This window comes from Ostrea edulis, chromosome 7 (genome assembly GCF_947568905.1).
Source record: "Ostrea edulis chromosome 7, xbOstEdul1.1, whole genome shotgun sequence".
Classification (NCBI taxonomy): domain Eukaryota; kingdom Metazoa; phylum Mollusca; class Bivalvia; order Ostreida; family Ostreidae; genus Ostrea; species Ostrea edulis.
This window is the reverse complement of record NC_079170.1, coordinates 12,898,700-12,923,040: the sequence shown is the minus strand read 5'-3', so window position 1 is coordinate 12,923,040 and position 24,341 is coordinate 12,898,700. Positions and strand designations below refer to the sequence as shown.

The window sequence follows — 24,341 nt, the reverse complement described above, 5'->3', positions numbered from 1 at the left end:
ATGTTACTTTGATTCGCAATTAAAAATTAAATTAAAAAAAAATCAATACAAACATGAATGAGAGAGAAAATGCCTGGAAATTTAGCAAGAGTGATACATTCTAACGACCAGATTTCATTAGAAATATTGCATTCTGATTGAGCGTTGATAAAGTTACGGTCTGTTATCAATATTTTCAATATATCAATATATATTTTCAAATACTGTCGGATTATTAGATACTGATTCAGCAAATGGTAATAATTTTTGTTGTCATGATATATCAAATGTTTTGAAAGCATGGTATCCTATTTTCGAATTTGATTGTTATATGCACCTTATCTGTTAAAGGTACATCGACTAAAGAACCATTTTCATTCACATGTCAATTTGATATATTTCAGTATACTCGAAAGAAAAGACGCCAAAAGTCTTAAACATCTGCTTAGTATTACAATTTCTAATTGGAAATAAATATTAATGGGAAACTAACAACTCAATTTTATGACAATCATGATACCCCATGCCTCTCGATATACGATTTCCCATATTTATGTACACGTACCAATGTTCTTTTATCAATTGCGCATGATATTACCATCTCTTAACTGATTGGATACACAAGGAATGTTCTCTGTATGATTAGGTTTGAAATCGAGGCAGGCTACTGACAACCAAGATTATCTTACACGAGATTCAAAAATCTCCATTGAAACCAATGCTTTGGAAGATCTAAAATCCTTCTTACAAACTAGTTTGCTAATAACATTTGTAATTGGGAGAAATGCTGTTTTCGTGTTTCATACCATCTGTTACAAAGTACGCCGTTCTTTACACACGGCTGTTTGCTACGAATTACTCTGTTTACCTGATTACGATATAGAGATCACGGCGGGTATAACCGGTCAACAGAGGATGCTAAGTCATCCAAGTCACTTGATATCACGTCTAGTATGTCCAGGTGTCAGTGTTATCCTATACATAACACGTGAACAATATTATCCGTCAAGTCGACATAATTTGCGGGTAATATATTGCAGATATTTGTAACCTAAAACAAATTTCTGATGGGATCTTTATTTTGATACTTAATTGTCATTGACTAGTTCGCCAACAGTTGAATTCGGAGTTTGAATGCATGATGTAATTTTCGCTCATTTTGATTTCACACCTTTATACATTTTGGCAACTACTGGTACGTAACGGTTGTAAGCTTCCAGCTTCGTGAAACTAGCATGACTTTGAAAAGTAAGAAATATATGCATAAAAATTGTCACACACTTCACCGTTTTACTGACTTTCTTATTTGAAGTTTGAAGGTCATATTTGGAAAATTATGACCCATTCTGTGTAGGATAGTTAGCTGTATTGAAGCAACACTGTTCAGGAAAATCTTAGTCTCGGTATTTCTTTGCTAGGAATCGATATATCTAGTAAGGTAAACATGTTATGCAGTTCAAGGAGATCAACGCCAAGAAGCGTCAACCGGACATGATAGAAGCTTGCAGCGATTCACAGATCAAAGAAACGGTAAGCTTCCATCGGCACTTTAAAGAGATTACAATAGGCAGTCTGCCAACAAGTCATTCAACCAGAGACACTTTGTGAAAATTATATGAATTGTACAATCGAATCAAACGCATATTTGTCTTTCATTGAACTTTTCATACATATATCTTACTCATATAACTCATGTTCTTTTAATGAAAAATTGAAGATGACGATCAGAGAAAATGTGAGAAATAAAACTTTACTTATAGTAGCTACGTATTTCGTTACTAGCTTGAAAATACGGATGTATATTTAATTGCTGTTATCAAATTGCTTGGAAAATTAGCAAGTACAATACCCGCTTGCAACCAGATTTCATTACACATATAGCATTCTGATTGGACGTTTAAAAAGTTATAATTGGTTCTCAATATTTTTAATATACTAATTGCTGTTTCCGAGTACTTTGGGATTGTTCGATATTGATTCAGTATCTGGGATTATTTTCTGTTGTCATGTTCTTTCAAATGTTTTGAAAGAATGATGCTCTTTTTTTTGCATGTGGTTGTTATATGCACCTTATCCATTCGAGTTACGCAATCTTTAGTTAGGGGATGAAATCATAGAATAGATAAAACGTGGTAATTTGAGTTGCTAAGATAATCAATCGGCTATGCTGAAAGAAGAATGAAATAATTGATGTTAAAATGATATTGGAGTTCGTCATTGACAATATTTTCATAGTCGTTGGTGATGGGGTCTTCCAGCACTTTCATGAAATTACAATAGACACGAATTGTGCTCCATTATTGAATGATATCTTTTTATATTATTGAGAGGCATAATTCATTTAGAAGGTTATACAAGAAAAAGAAAAAAAAAGAAAAGAATTTAATTCGTTCTTTAGATATATTGATTGCAATTTATGTACTAATCATAATTGTTTTCATTCAGATGCCATTTTGATACATTCCAGTGTATTTCAAATAAACTACACAAAGTTTACTTTATCCTAAAATAATTGAATGAATATATATATATGCTATTGGCAAACTAAAACCTCAATTTTATGACAAACAGGAAGATACACTTTTCTTTACACGCGGGTGTCAACCGGAAACAACAGACCCGCACAGCTACGCCCAGATCAAAGATACGGTAAGCTTTCATCAGCACTCTAAAGAAAATCATAATAGGCATAATTCTAATAAGTCATTCAACGGAAGAGAAATTATAAGTAAAATTATGAAATGTACAATCGAATCAAATGCATACTTCTCTTTTGTTGAGGTTTTTATACATTTATCTTACTCATATAACGAATGACCTTTTTATGAAAAAGGGAAGATAGCGATCAGAGAAAATGTGAGAAGTAAGACTTGAACTATAATACTTAAATCAATGGTAAAGAAAATAAAGAGCGATAAATCTCATAACCCCTATAAGCGATACAAAATAGAAAGTTGGACAAAGAGGGATCCCTAGATACATCAGATGCGTGGACATGTGCCTAAGAGGAATAATCATTTCTCCGGCCACCCCTGCCGTGATCCTTATTTCTTGATCAGGCAAACTGAGATATCCGTATTTAAAATCAACATGCAAAGAACGGCTTAACAATCGGTATGAAACACGTCAGAGAGCATTTAGCCCAATGATAGGTTGTATTGGCAAACCAGATCGCGATACAAACAATTGTATTCCAATCGTATTCTGATATTTAACGAGATACTTATTTGAATCATTCAGTAGGGAAAGAAAAACGTTTTAACACTTGTTGATATACGTTTAGAAATTTTAGGATACAAATGATCTTTTTGGATTTTTGTCGAATTCGTTTGCACTGATGGATTTGACATGCATTGTTAAAAAGTCAAACCTAAACAAAAATAAAGTCACGGTCTTTAAATCTATGTACATTTATACAGCATGCTATTTATATTTGCAATAAAAAAATGAAAAAACATGAATCCATATAAACATGAATGAGAGAGAAAATTCCTGAAAATTTAGGAAGTGCAATACCCGTTAACGACCAGATTTCAATAGACACATAGCACTTTGATTGGGTGTTCAAAATGTTATACTCGCTTATCACTATTTTCAATATATCAACTGATGTTTCTAAGGACTTTCGGATTGTTCAATACTAATTCATTAAATGGGAATGTTTTTGTTTTCACGTTCCATCAAATGTTTTGAAAGGATAGTGGCCTATGTTTTGCATTTGATTGTTATATACACTTTATCAATTCGCGTTACACCATGTGTAGATAGTTGGTGAAATCCTAAGATCTATAAATCGTGGTAATTTCAGCAGCTAAGGTAAGCAACGGGCTTTGCTGAAAGAAAAGTGTTTACGCTGAAATAATTGATGTTAAAACGATATAGGAGTCAGTCATTGACAATATTCTCATAGTGTTTGGTGATGAGGTCTTCCAACAATTTCATGGAATTACAATAGACACGAATTGTGCTCCATTATTGAATGCTCTCATTTTAAATCTTTAAGAAAGTTAGCTCTTGATCTTTTGAGCACAATTGCACATGATGCCACAATTAAGTATTTACTGTTTCGATACTGATCCCATTGGTGCAAACAAATCACACATCTATTACTGAACCCTTTCAAGTTGAAAAAAAACCTGTATAAATTCAAATTCTGAAAGGGTTTTGCAAGGTCTATGTTTTGTAGCGGAAGGATTTATTAACCAAAAACTTCTAAATATGTGTGATTTTACAGCTTCTGTTTCATCTAATATATTTTCTATTCTTATACTCCTATGAGTGTATTCCCATTGTATAATTTGTGATACAAGTAGATAAAACTTTGAATTTGTTCAAATGTTGTAATTCATTAAAACTAATAAAATCAAATTTCTAATGGGATCTTTCATTTTGATACTCAAATAATTGTCATTGACTAGTTCGCCAACAGTTGAATTCAAAGTTTGAAAATGTGATGTAATTGTTTCTCATTTTGATTCCACGCCATGATACACTTTGGCAACTACTGGTACGTAGCGGTTTCAAGCTTCCAGCTTCGTGAAACTAACATGGTTCTGAAACGTAAGAAATCTATGCATTAAATTAGCCACACAGTTCAACGCTTTGCTGATTTTCTTATTTGAAGTTTAAAGGTCATACAGTACAAGACACAAGTCTTATGCGTGTTCCACGCAAAGCGGTGGAAAATATTTGCCTAAAACACAGTGGACCTTTGGAATTGTCGGCAACTTTGAAATCTTATTTTTCCGAGTGAGATAGACCTTGAAGTCCAGGGAGGATCTCCATGCATGCCACCGCGCATCTCCGTGTATATCACCTGTACCTCCGTCGATGCTACCGTGTTTTTCGGTGTGATAACACAAAGAAATAAAAGAAAGAATATCAAGAATAAATTTTCCGAAATTATTCACCCAAAAAACCGTTTCGTTTGCCCAACATGCCCCCATTTATTATTTAGAAATTAGCTATAAATCATTCAATTCTTTTAATTTTTGTTTAATGATAAATTCCCTGCAGACGTTCCCACCTTTTTATGAAACCTCTTGATCCTATCCTGAATACAAACACCTGTGTTATCCCCCTACTCGTCGGTACATTGTTTCACGGCACGTGCAGCACAAGTTCACCAACTAAAAGGGCAATGAACAACGACAATCACATGACAGTAATCTCAATTTGATAGAAATGTGTACCATAAGCAGTGAGATTTTTTAACGTTTGGATTCTATTGTAATTAGAATTAGGTGATTTTAAAGAACTCCTGTATACCTGTTTACATGTAGTCTTGAAATACTGCAAAGGATACAGTTGACAACGATTTAAAATGAAATGCAGACGTGTTCTCGTGTATTCAGTGACTCACAAACTTGCCCGTCTTCTGAAGAAAACTTGCAAAACAATCGTACTAAGTTTTGGTCAGTTATAACATAATATGGGGATAAAATTCATCTCATCTCCGCTAGCCATAGGTTTGTGTCAACTGTCCATTCGTGGACGACTACTCTTGTCTGCGAAGATAAAAAAATGCCTAGATAGTCCGCTTATATAAACATATTATGAAGGTTAAATCGACAATTTATCCAGTAAATCAAAAAAAGTTGTAGTATAGCTTGTATTTATTTTATTTTTGACTGAGAGGGAGATTTATTGCTATGCACGTAATATCGTTCTGGAAGGCGAACATAAATCCAAACCCGGACCAGAAGAAAGATTTAACATGTAAAGAAAGCAAATTAAAAAAAAATATATCAGAATGAAAGGGGTGGATAATTAGTCAGATAGAAATTGTACTTTCAAGATTTATATTGAACGATTTAAACTCCCCGCAGCTGTACACATTCATGTTTAATATAGGCAATGATTACCGACCCTATAAGCAAGACTAATTAATGTTCTACTTCGTTTTTTACTTGCTCTGTTCTATATTTTTTTTTTTCAAAAAGATGTATTATGATTACATTATTTGTTATTGTTGATTTAGTTGACAGTGGTGTTGTTACTATTGGAAGAGTTGCACTTGTTGGTGATGGTTGTGTCATTGGTGTCTATAATATTTTTTTTCTGTCCATCCCTCACGAGAGAGAGAGAGTCAGAGAGAGAGAGAGAGAGAGAGAGAGAGAGAGAGAGAGAGAGAGAGAGAGAGAGAGAGAGAGAGAGAGAGAGAGAGAGACCATTTTACTGATCATCAGGTTGGCAGGTCTTGAACAAAGTATATTTGTTAGTGACTTCAGATTATATTAGATTATTGCCTGTTTGGACACTCTCCTCTTTATTTTCAAACTTGTTTAACCCGTTGCTCTCTCTCTCTCTCTCTCTCTCTCTCTCTCTCTCTCTCTCTCTCTCTCTCTCTCTCTATCTCTCTCTTTTCTCTCTCTTTTAATTGACACATGTATTTTAGTCCCATAATACCTACATGCAAAATTGTTGAAATTAGTCCGCTATGACAGCACTTGGTGCATTGAGTTCGTGATCAAGAGGTTTCATGTTACGAGAAACACATGTCAGAAACACTTGTAACGGTTCAAAAACACCAGAAATTTTGCAGTGTTGCTAAAGATGGTGCATGCCTCGGGGCGCTTTAAACTCTTGTTCCAGAATTATCAATTCGGGAACATATCAGAGGATCATTTGTAATCTACATACAAAATATCAGCCGAATAGATCGACAAACACCAGAGATATTAATGCGGATAGACAAATAAACAGAGCAAATGAAACCTATGTACCACCCTTCCCGCATATAGGAAGGGTTACAATGAAATATATTATGTGTACTTTATCCTAAAAACGTGAATGAAATATTGGCGGGTGACGATTTAAGACGTATGCCCATTTGAGGTGTACTATAGTACATCCCAAATCGGCGCCCCTAATGATAATGCAATTTTGTACCATATCGTCGGCGGGGCGACGATTTGGGATGCCGGGCGACGATTTGAGATGAGGCGACGATTCATTGTGTAACAAACGGGTTGTTTGTCGGGTTATCATTATAATCGATTATTTCTATTACGTGTTGTACATGTATGGTTTTCATTTACTGAATATACTAATTTGCATTCATAAACAGGAATTGCCTACAATACGCCTACAATACGCATCATTATTACACATAGAATTGAATATTATTTTAATGAAGAAAGGAAATAGAAGTCTAAAAACCTTTTCAAACCCAGTTTTTGTTTTCAAAAACATAATATAAGTTTTTGATATTGTTGGAATTGACTTAAAATGCTAAAAAAAACAATATAGGTATCAGGAGGAAATTATTGACATTTTTTCTTTTCTTAAAATTCCACCTTTACCATGGTTATTTAACCTGCGGCACATTTTTACACCGCCCGGGAGACGTCAATGGCCACAAGAAAGCTCCTAGAAGCTATGTGTATTTGCAAATAACACACACCGTGGAACACGCAGGACACGGTGTATATCCGTGGATTTTCCACCGTGGTCTTTTCACGGAGGGGTGTATAAAACTCGTGCCGTGTACTGTATTTGAAACATTTTTATCCATGCTATGTAGGATATTAAGCTGTATTGATGCAGTGCTGTTTACGGAACTTGAATATTGCTACATAAATATGGGAAATTGACGATGGGGAAGCTGAAATCATCCCGTGTGTCACACAGCTGAGTCGTCAGCCTGCTGCTAATGTCAACTTTTAATAAAATATATATGTATGAAGCAGAAGTGTACGACTATGTGGTGTCTTTTATTTCGAGCTCACAGGGATATAATGAATCGACGTATGAATGAAAGTTATCATTGTTAACAATGAAAAAACATCGTTGATATATCTAAATTCCGAATTGAAGGCCACAGCACAATATTTCCTGTTCTCGCGTATAAGTTTTTGAATAAATTCTGTTTCATATAAATATAGAAACAGGTAAGAGAGCAAAGGAGCACAATTCGTGCCCATGGGAATTCCAACAGACTGTTGGAAGGCCTGATCACCAAAGACCACGGAGATATTTTTAATGAGCAACTCTAGAATATTTTCTATTTCAACTTCAAAGTACTTGTAGGTGGAATCAGAGTGGTATTTAACAAAGTAAGTTTTTGGATGACTGATCACTAGATATGAACATTTCCTTTTTCCATTTTTGTTCAAGAAGCAACTGTCTATGATGTCAAAAATCTAGTCTTGAATTTATCGTGAGGAGTGATCGTGTATAGTGTTGGAAAGTCAGAAATTTTGATCTTATTGATTTGGGAAAAGTTTTGCAAATTCAAGTTTACTAAAAGTCCTTTAGAATTTTTTAGAATCCACATTTGATTAACACCACTTCTGTCATATGTAGTCGAACAGTAAGTTTGATGTTTCTCCTTCACAGCTGTTAATAAGTTCGTGAAGAACAAAGATAGGGGCTTGGTAGAGCATTTACTGGGTCAGCAATGAATCTTTCTTTGTAAGGGTATTTATGTAGTTTAAGAATCTAGAATAGGTACGGTAACTCATATTCATTCGACCCATTGACTTGGATATGAAATGTGTCTAAAACTGAAGCATGGTTTTGAAAAGTTTCCTGTTTTGAAAGGGCAGTTCGAGTATAAATGCTATTACCAAAAGTGGAATTAATACCAGGTTCGTTGAAAATACAGTTGTAATAGTTAGCCTTACAAAGACAATGTTGCTACTAGCTTTGTCAGCTGGACCCAAAAAACAGTGACACCATGTTCAGTTAGCGGATGAAATACTAATATATATAAAACGTGGTGATTTCAGCGGCTAGGGTAAGCAGTGAGCTCTTCCAAAAGAGAAATATTTACCCTGAACTATTTGAAATCAAAATGATGCAGGGATTCCTTATCAACGTTCTTTTTATAGTCTTTGGTAATCAAGTCTTCCAACACTTTCTTGGAATTTCAAGGGACAGAAAGTTTGCTTCATCATTGAGTAATATGTTTTGGTTTTCATTTTTAAGAACAGCATCTATTCAAAAGCTGTCACCTGAAAAGAAACAAAACCTTTCTTAGACGGTTAACTCTTATATCTAATAAAATCGAATACGTTTTATCTAAAAGCAATGATTATTTGCATTAACATTTGAATTCAATATATTCTAGTGTACTTGATATAAAACACACCAGCCTACCAGTGCTAAATATTTAATTGAACATAGGTACTGATGGTAAACTAAAAACTCGCCTTTATGACAAGCGGGGTATCTTCAGTTTCTTGATGGTCAACTTACAATATATTTGTATCGATATTCTATGATCACTTGTACTTGGTATTCATTTTTCTCAACTGATTCGATACGCAGAGGCTGATCTGTGTATGATCAATTTTGAAATCGAGGCAGGCTACTGACAAACTCGAGGATGTTAGAAAGGTTGCAACAGTCTCGTTTAAAGATCTTTATGAAATCTACTTTGCTAATGCAACCTGTCATGGGGTTAAATGCTCCCTGTTGTTTTATACGAACTGTTACGCCTTTCCTTACACACCAATTTTGACTACCAATTACTCTGTTTTCTTGATAAAGAGATAGAGTTCACGGCGGATGTGACCGGTCGACGGGGTGCTTACTCCTCCAAAATACTTGGTCCCACCATTGATATTTTTACAGGTCCGTGTTTGTCCAACTGCTGGGAAACTTTATCATACTTATGAGATCGATCACTGCTCGTATTCTTCACCATTTCATACTGCACGATTTCTGTAGGAAAATGTACAGATGTAATTTTTGAAGTCCATCCCGTACTACCCTGTATTTTTCCTATTCTCAATGTTGTACTCCTCATAGGATTTATTGGATGTATCATTCTTCTGTGGTTGCACTTTATATCTTAATGCTGACTTTTCTGATTATTTTGTTGCCTTGTCAGATCTTTATATTGTAAGAAAAATTTCATTTTGAGCTTAAACGCCTTTTTACATTTACTTTCATGACTATTTCATTTTTGACACGTAAACACTATTATCTGTGAAGACAACATAGTTTACTTATAAATAATGGCAGAAATTATGTCACCCTAGAAGCAGATGTTTGACATGTTCTATTTTGATCTCAAAATAATTGCCAATGACTAGTGTGCCCGTGGCTAAATTTAAAAGTTCAAAACATATTGTAATTATCAACCATTTTCATTCCACACCATGATGTATTTTGGCAGCTACTGGTATTCACCGGTTGTAAGCTTCTAGCATTATGAAACGAACATGACCTGGAAAAGTAAGGAAGATATAATGTGAAAATGTACACAGAGCAATACTTGGTTGATTTTCTTATTATTTGAAGTTTAAAGGTCATCTTTGGAAAATTGTGAACCAAGTTCTGTATGAGTGACCGTATTGAAACATTACTGTTCAGTAAAATTTTAGTCTGGGTTTTTCTTTGTAACGTATCGATGTTTCTACTTAAGTAAAAATTCTATGTAGGTCAAAGAGATCAACGACAACAAGGGCCAGCAGGAAACAACGGAGACAACCAAGATCCTCCTGGGCAAAGAATTAGTAAGGTTCCATCACCACTCTAAAGAGAATCAAAATAGATGGCGTACTAATAAGTCATTCAACCGGATAGAAATTGTGATTTTTTTTATGAAATGTACAGACGCACATTTATTATATACACACCTTACCTGTATAAGTGACGAAAGTCATGTAAAATTGAAGATAACGATCAGAAAAGAAAACGTGAAAAATCAATCTATAATTATGAAATTCAAACCTAAACTAATGTATTCCAATGATACTCTGAATTATATTGAAATACGTTTTTAGATATTGCTTGAAGGAGTTATGAGATTGATCACTGTTCGTTATCTTCACCTTTCATTGTACTGGGGACAGGAAAAAAAACTCTTTTTGAAATACGTTTTGAGATTTTGTATGTGCACAAATGATATTCCAAATTTTTTAGTTGAGTTCGTTTACAGTAATTAGTTTGTGATGCGTTGTTGAAAAGCCAAACTTGAACAAATATAATGCCACGGGAATTAAATACATGTATATTTATGCATGATTTTAGAGTCTCTGAAACGTTCTACTTTACCATTTCTCCGTTCGTTCTCCACACGGTTACCGTGTTTTCACTATGCACTTTCCGTTGATAGCTTTGCGTTCAACGTGCGTTCACCTTTCATAAATCATTCACCGTGCGTTCACCGTCCATTGTCATTCAGATCAGCAAAGTTAAAGGATCGATTTTCAAGGTAAAAATAAAAAAGTAATGCGTACGAAAGAGTGAAGTAAACTTTTATTATACAGTCCCGTTCACAAAGCGTTCATCGTACGTTCACCGTTCACTATCATTCGGAACACCAAAGTCAAAGGATAGATTTTCATAGCAAGACAAAGATGAACCAAAAAGGAATGTGTGCATAAGAGTGAAAGAAAACGTTCTTATTATTTCAGAAATTTGATTTATAAAGGACAAATATCATGATTATCAACAGCTAAAATTCAAGGAAAACTGCAGATCACTCATGGATATCAAAGAATAAAATAAATTATTGCTATCATCATTAGAAAACACAAGTATCGTTTGGTTAAAAAGTGGGAGATGTTCTGAATGAGAGAAAAATGCAAGAACCTTTAGTTGTGAATTTAACCCCTATTCATGTACAAGTAGCGAAGAACGAGCAACGAGCGCTGGTAGGTGTATAAAATTGAGGCAGTTTCAGTTAATAAATACCTCACCCCACCCGAATCATCATTTTAACATTTTCAAGTTTTGGCAGAGGCACAATGTATCATATTCTACTTTGCCTCACTTGACAAGATTTCTATATAAGTTTATTATTTTCCCAAATGTCAAATTGATTGGACAAGTATTTATGATTATTGTACGCCTATTTTCATGAAATACATTGTGAATAAATGTATTTACTCCCTTTCCCAAATTTGAAACTTTTGAATCGTTTGTCTCTAATATAAAGATGAAATATTCCTCGTACATTTCTGCCCCACGTATGATATACGTATAGTTCAATAAAATAAATAGTTTTATCCACATCAAAAATATACATGTACAAATATTGCACAATCTAAATGTAAATTCATGGTCACATTATTTATTTGTATGTACTTACATTAATTCTGGGATTATTTTCCCCCAGGTCGATATACTATACCTTTGCAAAAATGCTTATTATCAGCATGTAAAAAATCAATTTCAAATGTGAATATCAGCAAACAACTTAAGTTTTGTTTACTTCAAACAGTCCACCGTTTAGAAAAATACTTTTGGGGTGAAATGGTCATTTTACCCTCAAGTGCAAGTGTAACACTAAAATAGTGTTTCATTGATTGTGTTTCATCCTGTACATGTATATGTATTAGAGGTTTAACACTCATAATTAATTCATAGATCCACAAAAAATATCTATATAACGGTTGTCATGAAGCCTCAATTAATACCGCATATATTCTGAAAAGTCGATAATGATTACGCCATAAAATCAAATTTTAATGAAGTTTTAAATAGGACTCATGAAATTTAAAAGACAGGGACTACTTTTTGATCCTTGGATGTATAGTGAGAATTGAAATTGATCAGATTATGCATTTATCTAAAGGCAGATGAATATGCAGTACTACAGTACGTGTAATTATATTGTAACAGAAAAAAGTAAAGGTTAGGAAATGGTTGAAATAGAAAATCTTTAAGACAATTTCTGGGTATATTTGGATTTTCTTCTGTCTTTCTCTGTGAAAAGTATGACAGAACGGGGTATTGGGGGGTGTCAATCTTAACAATGGTGCTCCTAATTATCGCCTTCCCTCGGAGGGGATCGAGAGGGAAGCCAATCTTCATTATGGTGTTCCTGTAATTATCATTCGCGCTATCCCTTTAGGTAATCATTGATGTTATAAAAATTAAATTATGAGATCTGATACAATCTATAACATCAAAAATAAGTATACACGTCAATTTTAAAATAGAAATAACACTACATATGCAAGGTGAAGATAGCGAACAGTGATCAATCTCATAACTCCTACAAGCAATACAAAATAGATAGTTGGGCAAACACGGACCCCTGGACACACCAAAGTATTTGCATACTCCCGAACTGTCGTGTCCGAAACGTCGCGAACCCGCACCGTCGCCACCGCACTCCCGAACTGTCGGTGCTAAACTTTCGAACCATCGTATATGCCAAGCTCCGAACCGTCGCTCTCCCCAAACATCGCGCACCCAGTATGAAGCACGTTAGACAGCATTTGAAACCATATCATTATTTTGGTCATATATAACGTGATTAGGGGTTTAATGGACCAAAATATATTTTTCTCTCTTATGTCTTCAAAAAGGACAAATTTGCCCAACACTCTATTTTGTATTGCTCTTATATATACATGCATTTTATAGTTTATGGCATCGCTATGGTGATTGGCGTAGCAGCAGTCACTTACTTTGGCATGAAAATAAAAGGTAAGATACAGTAATAATATTTGTACGAAAGTTTATTAGAACTTGTTGTAGGACCAACAAATGGTTACTGAAAACATTACTTGTTGCTGGTTTTTTTTTTTCAAATTATCATCATATTTCAGTGCTGCAGGATCTATTTTATAATCAGGTCAAGTTAAAAAAAATCACATGCAGCAAAAAGACTGTATCTCGGAACATATAATGTGGACATGTGTTTTGTTCTTCAGAAAATTAGAAATCATCTACAAGAATGTTATGATTTTCCTTTATAATTAAACATTGCGTCATTGAATGTCTAATGTAATGTTAACAAGCATGATAGTGTAAAAAAGTATACGGTACCAATTTTAGTGCACTATATGCGCATTTCGACAAATAATGTCTCTTCAGGGATGTTCAAGTCGAAATTTTGGAAATCCGAAATAACAATTAACTTGCAATAACGAAAAGGAAAAATGTGAACATATTTAATAATTTTCCAAATCGCGTTGTTTATAGGAGTTATGAGATTGATCACTGTTCGTTATTTTTAACTTTTCATGCTGCTGAACTATGTTGTTCAACACACCTTTTTTCTTCTATAATTTGTTTAATTATAATACATTTATTTTTATTATTTTCAGGTGCATGGCAAATCAATAATGGTTATCAATTGAACTTGCCTGTGGTCATCAGGATACTGTGATACAGCATGAACCATAGAGAATAACAGTCCTGAGTGCTGTACTTGTTCCATGTAAACGTTACTTATTAACTTCGAAATTATCACCGGTACTAGCCGAATATCCATCACTGTACTGACCGTCATTTATTATAACTCACTACACTAAAGCTTATACTCTTTATGGACTGTGTCACAAGATGGCGATTAAATATTTTGTGAAGTTATTTGTATCGATCGATTTATATATCTATCATCGTAGCTCAGTGGTTAAAGCATTGGGCATGTGAACTGCAGATCTCCAGTTCAAAATGCACAGAGTCATTTGTTCATGTGTTGAAATATTGCCTTTTTTCAAGTTCTTGTTTTTATTCCAATTTGCACATTTTCTGCCTGTTTGGCATATATACTTATTAAATATCATCATATAGTTTATAGTTAAATCAATTCCTCTCTGATTTAAGGAACTATATCAGGGTGTAGTGCGCCACCTTAATACAACATCGAAAGGGAAGAAGGTGTATGACAACTAATCGATTTATTGATTGATTGTGCATAGTTTGACGTCCTTCTCAAGGATATTTCACTGTTATTGTCGGTAAAATGCTGCACAATTTAGGCCTATGCTCGACGTTTATGACCATTAAGCAGAGAGGGATCTTTATCGTGCCACACTTGCTGTGAATTGAGACCTTGAAATTTGCGGCCTCATCCGAAGGACTGTCCCATTTAGTCGTCTCCTACGACAAGCAAGGAGTACTGCGGACCTATTCTAACCCGGATACCCACGAGACAACTCATCGAAAAACAGTTCATTGAAAAATCAACATTGATACGACAACTCATTGATACGACAACTCATCGATATGACAAATCCTAGAATGAACATCTCAAAGCTACGACAATTATTGGCACTCATCTAAAGTAAACAAAAGATAAGGGAATTATACTTTTGGTTACTGTTTAGTAACGTATTCTAAACAATATTCAATGGGTTTTTTTCAATAAGAAATATTATGTGTCAAGCTCTCAATGTATTTTAGATTCCATTTTCTACCCTTGGCGAAAGTGAAGATGCTATAGTATATTGTGTTTTTTTTGTTTTGTTTTTGTTTTACTTGTAATCTTTTTTGCGGGGAAGATCAATCTCTTAACCACGCACGAATGAAATTACAACTTTGTAGGATCTTCATTGTTCTGCTTTAATTTGTAATTGTCGGGATGCGATACACCGACAACGCACATCAAGCTTCTATGTTATCCTTCTAAATATTAAACGCGTTCATGTACCTTTTGTATCTAAAATATTGGAAAAAGCAGCGGCAGCTGGACTTGAAAAACAGCTGAATGCTGACGAGTTTCATGACCCGGTGTAAGTTGTCCACCGCAATTGTCACTCCACAAAAAATGTTCTATTATGGGTTCACCATGATATAACCTCTGCATTGGACAGGGATTCATGTGTTGCACTCTTAATGCTTGATCTTTCAGCCGCATTCGACGTCATAAACCATAATATTCTGATCAGGTATATGGAGTATGCTTTTTGGTATCACGGGGTCGGCTCTGTCAAGGATCAAGTTTTATCTCCCTGGTCAAAATGCTTTTGGATCTACAGTATCCAAAGAGAACCTACTCCACTTTGGTGTTCCACAGACCTCTGTATTAGGACCTCCTCAATAATGCATTTTCTCCAAACGAATCGGAGAAATTTAGCGCACGCACAGCATGTGTGATCATTGCTACGCGGATTATATCAGGTATACTTAATCATATATCCAAACGATAGCATTACACACATACTTCAACGGTGATTATCTGATTTTGAAAACTGGATGTAAAACAACATACTAAAGGTAAATCAGGGAAAGACATCACTTTTTATCTTTACACCTAAACGTACAGCTAGTGAATTTTCAGAATATCAACTGGCTGTCGGTGGATCTATCGTCACTAGCGCTTCATGTGTCAAAAATCCTGGGATTCTAATTCGACAGCATACCTATCATGGAGTGTCAAATAAGTGCAATGACTAAATCATGTGATTTCCAACTTCGTAATATCGATATAATTACAGCTTACTCCACTTATATTGAAGTCGCTTATTTTGAAATATCGCTTATTTTGAAGTAAAACAAAATCCCCAGTCTCAGTCTCTTATTTTCTTTGCATTAATATATCAGTTGAATTGAAATCGCTTATATTGAAATATCGCTTATTTTGAAATCAATTATCGGTCCACTGAGTAGATAATGCAGTGTTTTTACAACGGCTATATTGAAGTCACCTGCGAAGGTAGTTGTAAAGGTTGGTGGATTCGTAATTACACAGGTAGGTGTCAGTTAATTGGTTTCTCATGGATTACTTTTCATTGCGTGTTTTTATAGGAATAAAATAACAGTGGGGTATAATCACTCATTGGCAGCTTGAAGACAGGATCGTTTGTAAAATTTGACCTCCCCACAAAAAAGGAAAACTTTAGCATTGGACACAAAATACAAATTAGTAACTGCAATAGATATAAAAATTTCAAGTCAAAATCTGAGATGACAATTTTGCTTAACCCCAGTAATTTCAAACACCTTACTGCTATCGCAATGCAAGACTGGATTCACATTAAAATCTCCAAATAAAATCTGTAACATCTGACGCGGACAACGACAATGTCTTTACAGACAACATGATGCCGCTTGCTTATGTTAGTGAATTTTATTTTTAAAAAATGGTTCTGAAATTCTTATGTTAGACATACATGTACATGTGTGTGAAACGTTTTCACGGCGATCGTTTCCAGGGAAGAACTTACTTCCGATATTATATACATGTACATACTACAAGGGAAATATCGGCGACGAGAGCAAAAACTAAATTGTATGTGTAGATTTAATAATAATAAAAAAAGATTATGTACAGACGCTACCTAAAGTAGACGACGAAATTTTTGTAGACATCGGGAATTGAAATATTTATCTTGATCAGCTCAATAAGAAACAAAAGTTAATAAAAGTCACATATTTTTAAAAACAATAAAAATCTTCAGTGGACTAAATTCAATCAATTATCTAATTCTTGTAAATTGTGTAATGTAATAAATTCATATTTATGCTTTCGTAATCGGGATCGAGATGCCAAATGAAGCCTCCGATATGGTTGACATTTCCGATTTCGCTTAATTTGAATTTCGGTTATATTGAAAGAAAAAGATTGGTCCCCTGAATTTCAATATATCCGGAATAAGCTGTAGGTCTTTTATAATAACTGATTATGCGTTCAGGAGACTTGTTAGATCCCTGATTACACCCCGTCTTGATTATAATATCAATTCAGCATCCTTGCAGAAAGCTCCCTGGTCTAGCTACAGAAAGTTCAAAACACTGTTGTGAGGCTAGTGACACGTTCATGGAAACATGAGCATATTACAGTCATATCGCTTGACTAGTTACCTGTGAAATATCGAACGAAATATAAAATCCTATTATATATTTTCAAGAATCTTCATGGCTTAGCTTCAGCATACATCCAAGAATTAGTTCTAGTCTACCATCCGCAGCGAGAATTCCGTTTCGCGGATTCGTTATACCTTCGAAAACCACGCGCTCGTACTAAACTATATGACAAAAGATGGTTTGATGTTTTTTCATCAACTCTGTGGAAATGCCTCCCGTTGGATCTTTATGTCGATGGTTCATTAGCTATTTTTAAAAATAAACTTAAAACATATCTGTTTAAACTTGCATTCAATCTGTATTTCTGTATTTATGGATACAGTAATTAAAAAACAACCTCAGTTTTAGTATTATTTTATGTCTTTTTATATGTATTTCTTGTTCTTTGTTTTAGTTTCTATCTATTGTATTACATGTAAATCGCTTTGGGGTAATTATCTTAATTAGATAAAGCGCTATATAAATGTATAATAATGATAATGTAGGTTCAGCACTCAATGGAGTAAAGGAAGTTTCTTCATTTTAATGTTAGTTTTTCATGGGACATGACTGTGTTGCTGTGTTTCTTCTACGAAATTTTCATGTTTAATGTAACGGCCCTTGCTATCAGCTTAGTCACACTTCCTTTAAAGAACCTATCATTCTATCACGAATTCATATATATTCCGTTGCAAAGGAATGAATAAAAAAATATTCCCATCTTTAACCATGTCTCGGATGACAGTGATGAAATACAAAAAAAAAATGAAGTGTTCAAATCGTTTTATCTTACCTAAGTTGAAAGCTTATGTGAGCTTTTTTGATCGTCTGTTGTCCGTCATTTGTTTGTCCATCCGTCTGTAAATCTTTTACATTTTCGACATTTTTCAAGAACAACTGGGCCAAGTTCGTTTAAAATACAGTTGTAATAATAAGCATTACAAACAAAGACAATGTTGTTAAAAGCTTTGTCAGTTGGAACCAAAACATATTCCTCATATAACCTATCTAATTCTTTTATCACTTCTGGGTTACTAAACACAGAAGGATAGATGATACGTACTTTTGTTTAAATATGAATAATGCGGGATTTCAATATTCCTCTTATACTTTTAGCGCATTCCGACAATGTATCAAGTTCTTCTTTTTCATATTTAGCCCATCGTTTGGCATAATCTTCGACATAATTCATAATAGAGATGAAGTTCTGTCGCCAATTGAAATACCGAGGATCTCTGTATCTAAAACCGTTTAGAATAAGTGATTTGAGGTACTCATTTTCACTGATATCAACATCACCAGTAATGATATGTTCAGCTGGACTATAATTGAAAAAAATGAAAAACAAGAACACGTTGGTGGATTACGTATAAGATGATATATATCTAGGCATTGACATTAATTTCACGTTTGGTAATCGTACTTATACTCCAACTGCCCTTTCAAAAGATGAAATTCTTCAAAACCATGCTACAGCTTTAGACACATTTAATATCCCAGTCAATGGGTCGAATGAATATGACTTACCGTACCTAGACTGGATTCCTAAACTACATAAAAGCCCTTACAAACAAAGAAACATTGCTGCATCCAGTAAGTGCTCTACCATGCCCCTATTTTTGCTTGTCACGAAAATATTAACAACTGTGAAGGAGAAACTTCAAACTCTCTGTACGACTACATATGCCAGAAGTGGTGTTGATCAAATGTGAATTCTAAAAAATTCTAAAGAACTCTTAGTAATCTTAAATTTGCAAACGTTTTCCTAAATCGGTAACATCAATTCCTATGACTTTTCAACACTTTTAACGGCCATTCCTCACGATAAATCAAATACTAGACTTTTTGACATCGTAGACAGTTGCTTCGTCAACAAACAGCGAAAACGGAAACATCCATATCTATTGATCAGTTATACAAAAATAACTTTGTTATACACCACTCTGATTCCACGCACAAGTAGTCTGAGGCTGAAATAAAACATATGCCAGAGTCCCCCATTGACAATATCTTCATGGTCTCTTGTGATCAGGTCTTTCACCAGTCTGTGGAATTCCCATGAGCACGAATTCTGCTTTTTGGTTAGCCGATTTGTGTCTATATTCATATGAAGCAGAAGTTATTCAAAAACTTCAACGTAAGAAGAAAAAATATCTTGCTGTGGCCTTGAAATCGACATTTAGATATATCGACGACGTTTTGTCTATCAATAATAATAACTTTTATTCAAATGTCGATTCGATACACCCATGTGAGCTTGAAATAAAATACATTACAAAGTCGTCCGATTCGGTTTCATATGTAAATATTTTATTGAAAGTAGACATTAATGCCAAACTGACAACTCAACTGTATGACAAACGGAATGGTTTCACCTTGTACATCGTTAACTTCCTATATTTATGTAGCAATAGTCCATTATCACCTGCATATGGTGTTTGTATCTTTCAACCGATTCGATACCCAAGATTTTGTTCTGCGTGTGGTTAGTTTTAAAATTGAGGAAAGACAGTGAAAAACCCGTTGATAATAGAGGGGTTTCAACATTCTCGATTGAAGTCAGCATTTCGCAAATTCTTTGGTCGTTATAACGTTCTAGTTCGTCAATACAACCTATCATTGAGTCAAATGCTGCCTGACATGTTTTATAACGATTGTTAGTCCGTTCTTGGCACTCTGATTTCGACTACGGATACATCTGTTAACCTGATTAGTTTACAGGGCTCTCGATGGGTGTTGGCGGTCGACAGGGGATCCTTACTCCTCCCAGGCATCTGATCCCATTTCTGTTGTGTCCAGGGGTCCGTGTTTGTCCAACTATCTATTTTGTATTGCTTATAGGAGTTTTGAGATTGATCACTGTTCGCTATCTTCACTTTTCAAACCGACTGTTAAGTTGTTCATATCACACTGATTTTGACTGCGGATAACTCAGTTTACCTGATCAGGATAAAGGGCATTCTTCGGGTGTGACCGGTCGATAGGGGATGTATACTCCTCCTGGGCACCTGATCCCGCATCTGGTTTGTCCAGGGATTCGTGTTAGCCCAACTCACTGTTTTGTAATGCTTATGGGAGTTGTGAGATCGATCACTGTTCGTTATCTTCACCTTTCATTTGATAATGATATGACAGCAGACTCTCCAATTGTTTCCATTTCTGTAATTGTTTACTTGTATGATAAAAAAGAACATATGTTCAGTGGACTCAATTTCTCTAACAGAAAGATTACATGTGTTGTTCAATAGTTTCCATTAGATAAATATTTCTTTCTCCCAAGAATTATGTGGAATAATCTATATTGTAATCAAAACAATTTGTTACCTCTACTACAATTGAAAAATGTATCGTCTAACTAAATCAGTGTTTTCCATATTTTGCTCAATTTGTGGCATCAAATGGATGTTTCCAATAAATATACTATACACCTCTTTCATATATTTTAGTAATACTTTTAAGTGGTAGCACAGGCAGAGGTTTACCAATTTTAAACCTATCATTTATCAATGAACAAATATCTTTTTTTCAATCCAAGGACAGTTGTGAAAGGTAAAGTAATGTCAATTTCTCATCCAAGTTCATCAATGTTTATGAATGTTCCAAATTACTTTCATAGATAGAAAATTATATGACATCTTTCTCTCAAGCAAGGTTCAGTGCATCATATCTTAAGACAACTATTATGAAGTATCAAGTGCGGGAGTTTACAAAATTATTGTTCATCTACCTGATAATATAATAGGCATCTTCTGATTATTTTTTCCATCAACCCATGCACCCAGACTCAAACTGGTAAATGTAAATCCATTACCCTGGAAATAATAAGAAATCATGGACAATCTCCATTTTACGCTTGCATTGTACATACCAATTGACCCAAATTTGCGCGTTTGGGGTAAAATAAATGTGCAAAATCAGAGTATGCACTGTATGCACATGTTTAAATTATTGGTTCATTGTTTCGTCATAACACTAATTAGTAAAGGATTCTGGAATATGAATATTCCTAGCCCGCGTCCGAAATTTGAAATCGGGCGGAGAGACGATATTAACGGCAGGAAGCACACATGTGTGGTGTATTGCAACACTGATAGGAAGTTTGTAGCCCCCCCCCCCCCCAACAAGTGGCAATGGAAAGAAATACAAGTAAACAAAACATTTTTCATGAAAAGTATATGTGCCATATATGCTAGGCCTAAATATATTCAACGAAAAAAAAAAAAGATAGTTGTGTGTTTGGAGAGAATATTGCAATAACTGATACCGATTTTAACATTTCCAAATTATTTCTTTATTTTTTTCGCTTTTTCAGATAGATGTATGTACGCGCATGTACCAATAAAGATTGTTTACATTGTCATTTATTGGGGCAATTTCATGAGTAGTTGCACTGTGTATGTCCCAACAATCACCTTGGATATGCGGAATACGTGAACAATGCTTTCAAAAATGCCTGAATTCAATATCTATGTAAATAGAGTGGACATACATTTGTAATTGGTACACAACGTAGTGTAGCTAAGAATGTGATTACTATCAGATTTCTGATTGATATATATATATATATATATATATATATATATATATGTTGGGATAAATCTCCGATATAATCTTCTAGAGTGCTCGACGTGGCCTCACGGAGCTACATAAATTGACGATCAGATGGAGTTCAATCACATAACATTTATTTCTCTACAGGCTGTTTCGTGAGGGGATGGTTTCCCCTCACTCGTCGGGAGAAAAATTTTTCTCCCGACGAGTGAGGGGAAACCATCCCCTCACGAAACAGCCTGTAGAGAAATAAATGTTATGTGATTGAACTCCATCTGATCGTCAATTTATATATATATATATATATATATATATATATATATATATTTAGTGATATTTTCTTTGTATGCCTTACTATTTATAGGAACAGGGCCTTCGTGGCGCGTGGTTAGATCATCGCGCTCATAATCGCACGGCTTTTCACCTCTGGTCGGCGGGGGTTCGAATCCTGCTCGCGCTGGTAAGTGAGAAAGTTTCCCAGCTAACTTTCGGAAGGTCAGTGGTCTCTTCCCAGGTACATTCTATCTGGGTTCTCTCTTCCACCAATAAAAACTAGGCGCCACCAGATAACTGAAAAATTGTTAAGTGTGGCGGGAAACATCAATCAATCAATCGATATGTTGGTTGGTTGTATTTTATTTAATGTCCCATTCGAGAATTTCCACTCGTAAGAAGACCTCACCATTGCCGGTGAAGGGCTACAACAATTAGATTTATGGTCGGTGCTTGCGGCCCTTGAATATGGAGGGATTGTAATTGTCTCTCAGCTGTAACACGGGACCTCAGTGTTTGTGGTCTTATCTGAAGGACCACCTCATTTAGTGAAATCTTATGACAAGCAAGGGTCACTGAGGATCTATTCTAACCCATAATAACCCGTGTCCCTTCTATAACGGTATCTGTATAAACCTTGAAACATACAATTATACCAGAGGAAAGGTGACCAAGTGCTGAATGGGTGGAGATTGAACGGCTTTGTTTGGGGAACGAATGCTGAACGATTTGAACGGAACGGTTCTCGTCAAGAACGAAGGGATTTGTGATTTGGACGAACCGTTTTCATAGAAAACGGAAAGCTTGAACCCAAGGTGGGAACAAACAGTTTTGCTTCGATTTCAAATTCGGGATTTCGGACACCTTTGTTGATTTTTATTCATATCTACACATTGCGGGAAAGAGATATTACGTGCCAAAATACAAATCTAATTTGAAAGAAATTATGAATATTTTAAAATGGAATGAAGGGGACGAGGGTAAACATATATATATATATATATATATATATATATATATATATATATATATATATACATAGTCAAATATGTATATATATATATATATATATATATATATATATATATATATATATATATATATACAATTATTCGTGCCTTAAATCCCACATGGGAATATTTAAATTGATGCAATGTTATATGTTATGAATAGAAAACAACTTCAATCTTTAAAAAACTGATTTGAGTCTTTTTAGGCTAGGTCAGATTTCAATATTACACAATGTAACATTATCACCCTTTACACAATACTATTTTAATGTTTTCGATTACTTAACACACAGTTGATTCTATAGAGGGATTCAGTTTGTACAAACATTGAATGAATTTTTGTAACCTTTATTTAAGGACCCAGATAGCCATACTAATGCATATTAAAGTGTATGAAAGGTGAAGATGACGAACAGTGATCAGTATCAACTTCTATAAGCAATTCAAAATAGATATTTGGTTAAACACGGACCCTGGACACACCAGAGGTGTGATCAGGTGTCTAGGTCGATTAGGCATCCCCTGTCGACAGGTCACACTGACCGTGAGCCCTATATATTGATCAAGTAAACGGAGTTATATGTAGTCAAAATCAGTGGGCCACGAACGGGGTAACATTCGGTATGAAACATGACCGAGAGCAATTGACCCAATAATAGATTGTATTGGCAAACTAGATAGTTATCACGACAACAAACTTTGCGAAATTGCTGATTTTAAACGAGACTAGTGGATCCCCGCACCATCAGCATGTTTGTCAGTAGCTTGTCTCGATTTAAAAACTAACTATACACAGAACAACCCCTTGCGTATCGAATCAGCTGTCTAGAATTGTTTACTCGTGCGAGCAGATGGTAAATCAATTACTCGCCCCATCCTTAGTTATTCATCTTCCTTTTATTCTTCGTCCTGTTTTTAATAATCAAAGCTTACCTTCGGTCTTGTCCTGCACTAAAATAAGCATATTGAGATTTGTCTCCGTGCTGATATGTATCGTAATCTGAACCTGCCTATACTCTATGATCTGTAAATGAAAATATAGAATCGTAT

General features: G+C 34.7%; 1 protein-coding gene across 1 annotated transcript; it reads left to right on the top strand.

Annotated features, from left to right (window-relative positions):
• Positions 1-1,428: 1,428 nt before the first annotated feature.
• On the top strand, positions 1,429-14,408 carry LOC125654109 (uncharacterized). The gene is made up of 5 exons (XM_056145564.1): positions 1,429-1,561; positions 2,551-2,628; positions 10,371-10,445; positions 13,309-13,371; positions 13,995-14,408. Exons 1-5 carry the CDS (start codon positions 1,429-1,431, stop codon positions 14,054-14,056), a joined length of 411 nt encoding a protein of 136 aa, XP_056001539.1. The 3' UTR covers positions 14,057-14,408.
• Positions 14,409-24,341: the final 9,933 nt, after the last annotated feature.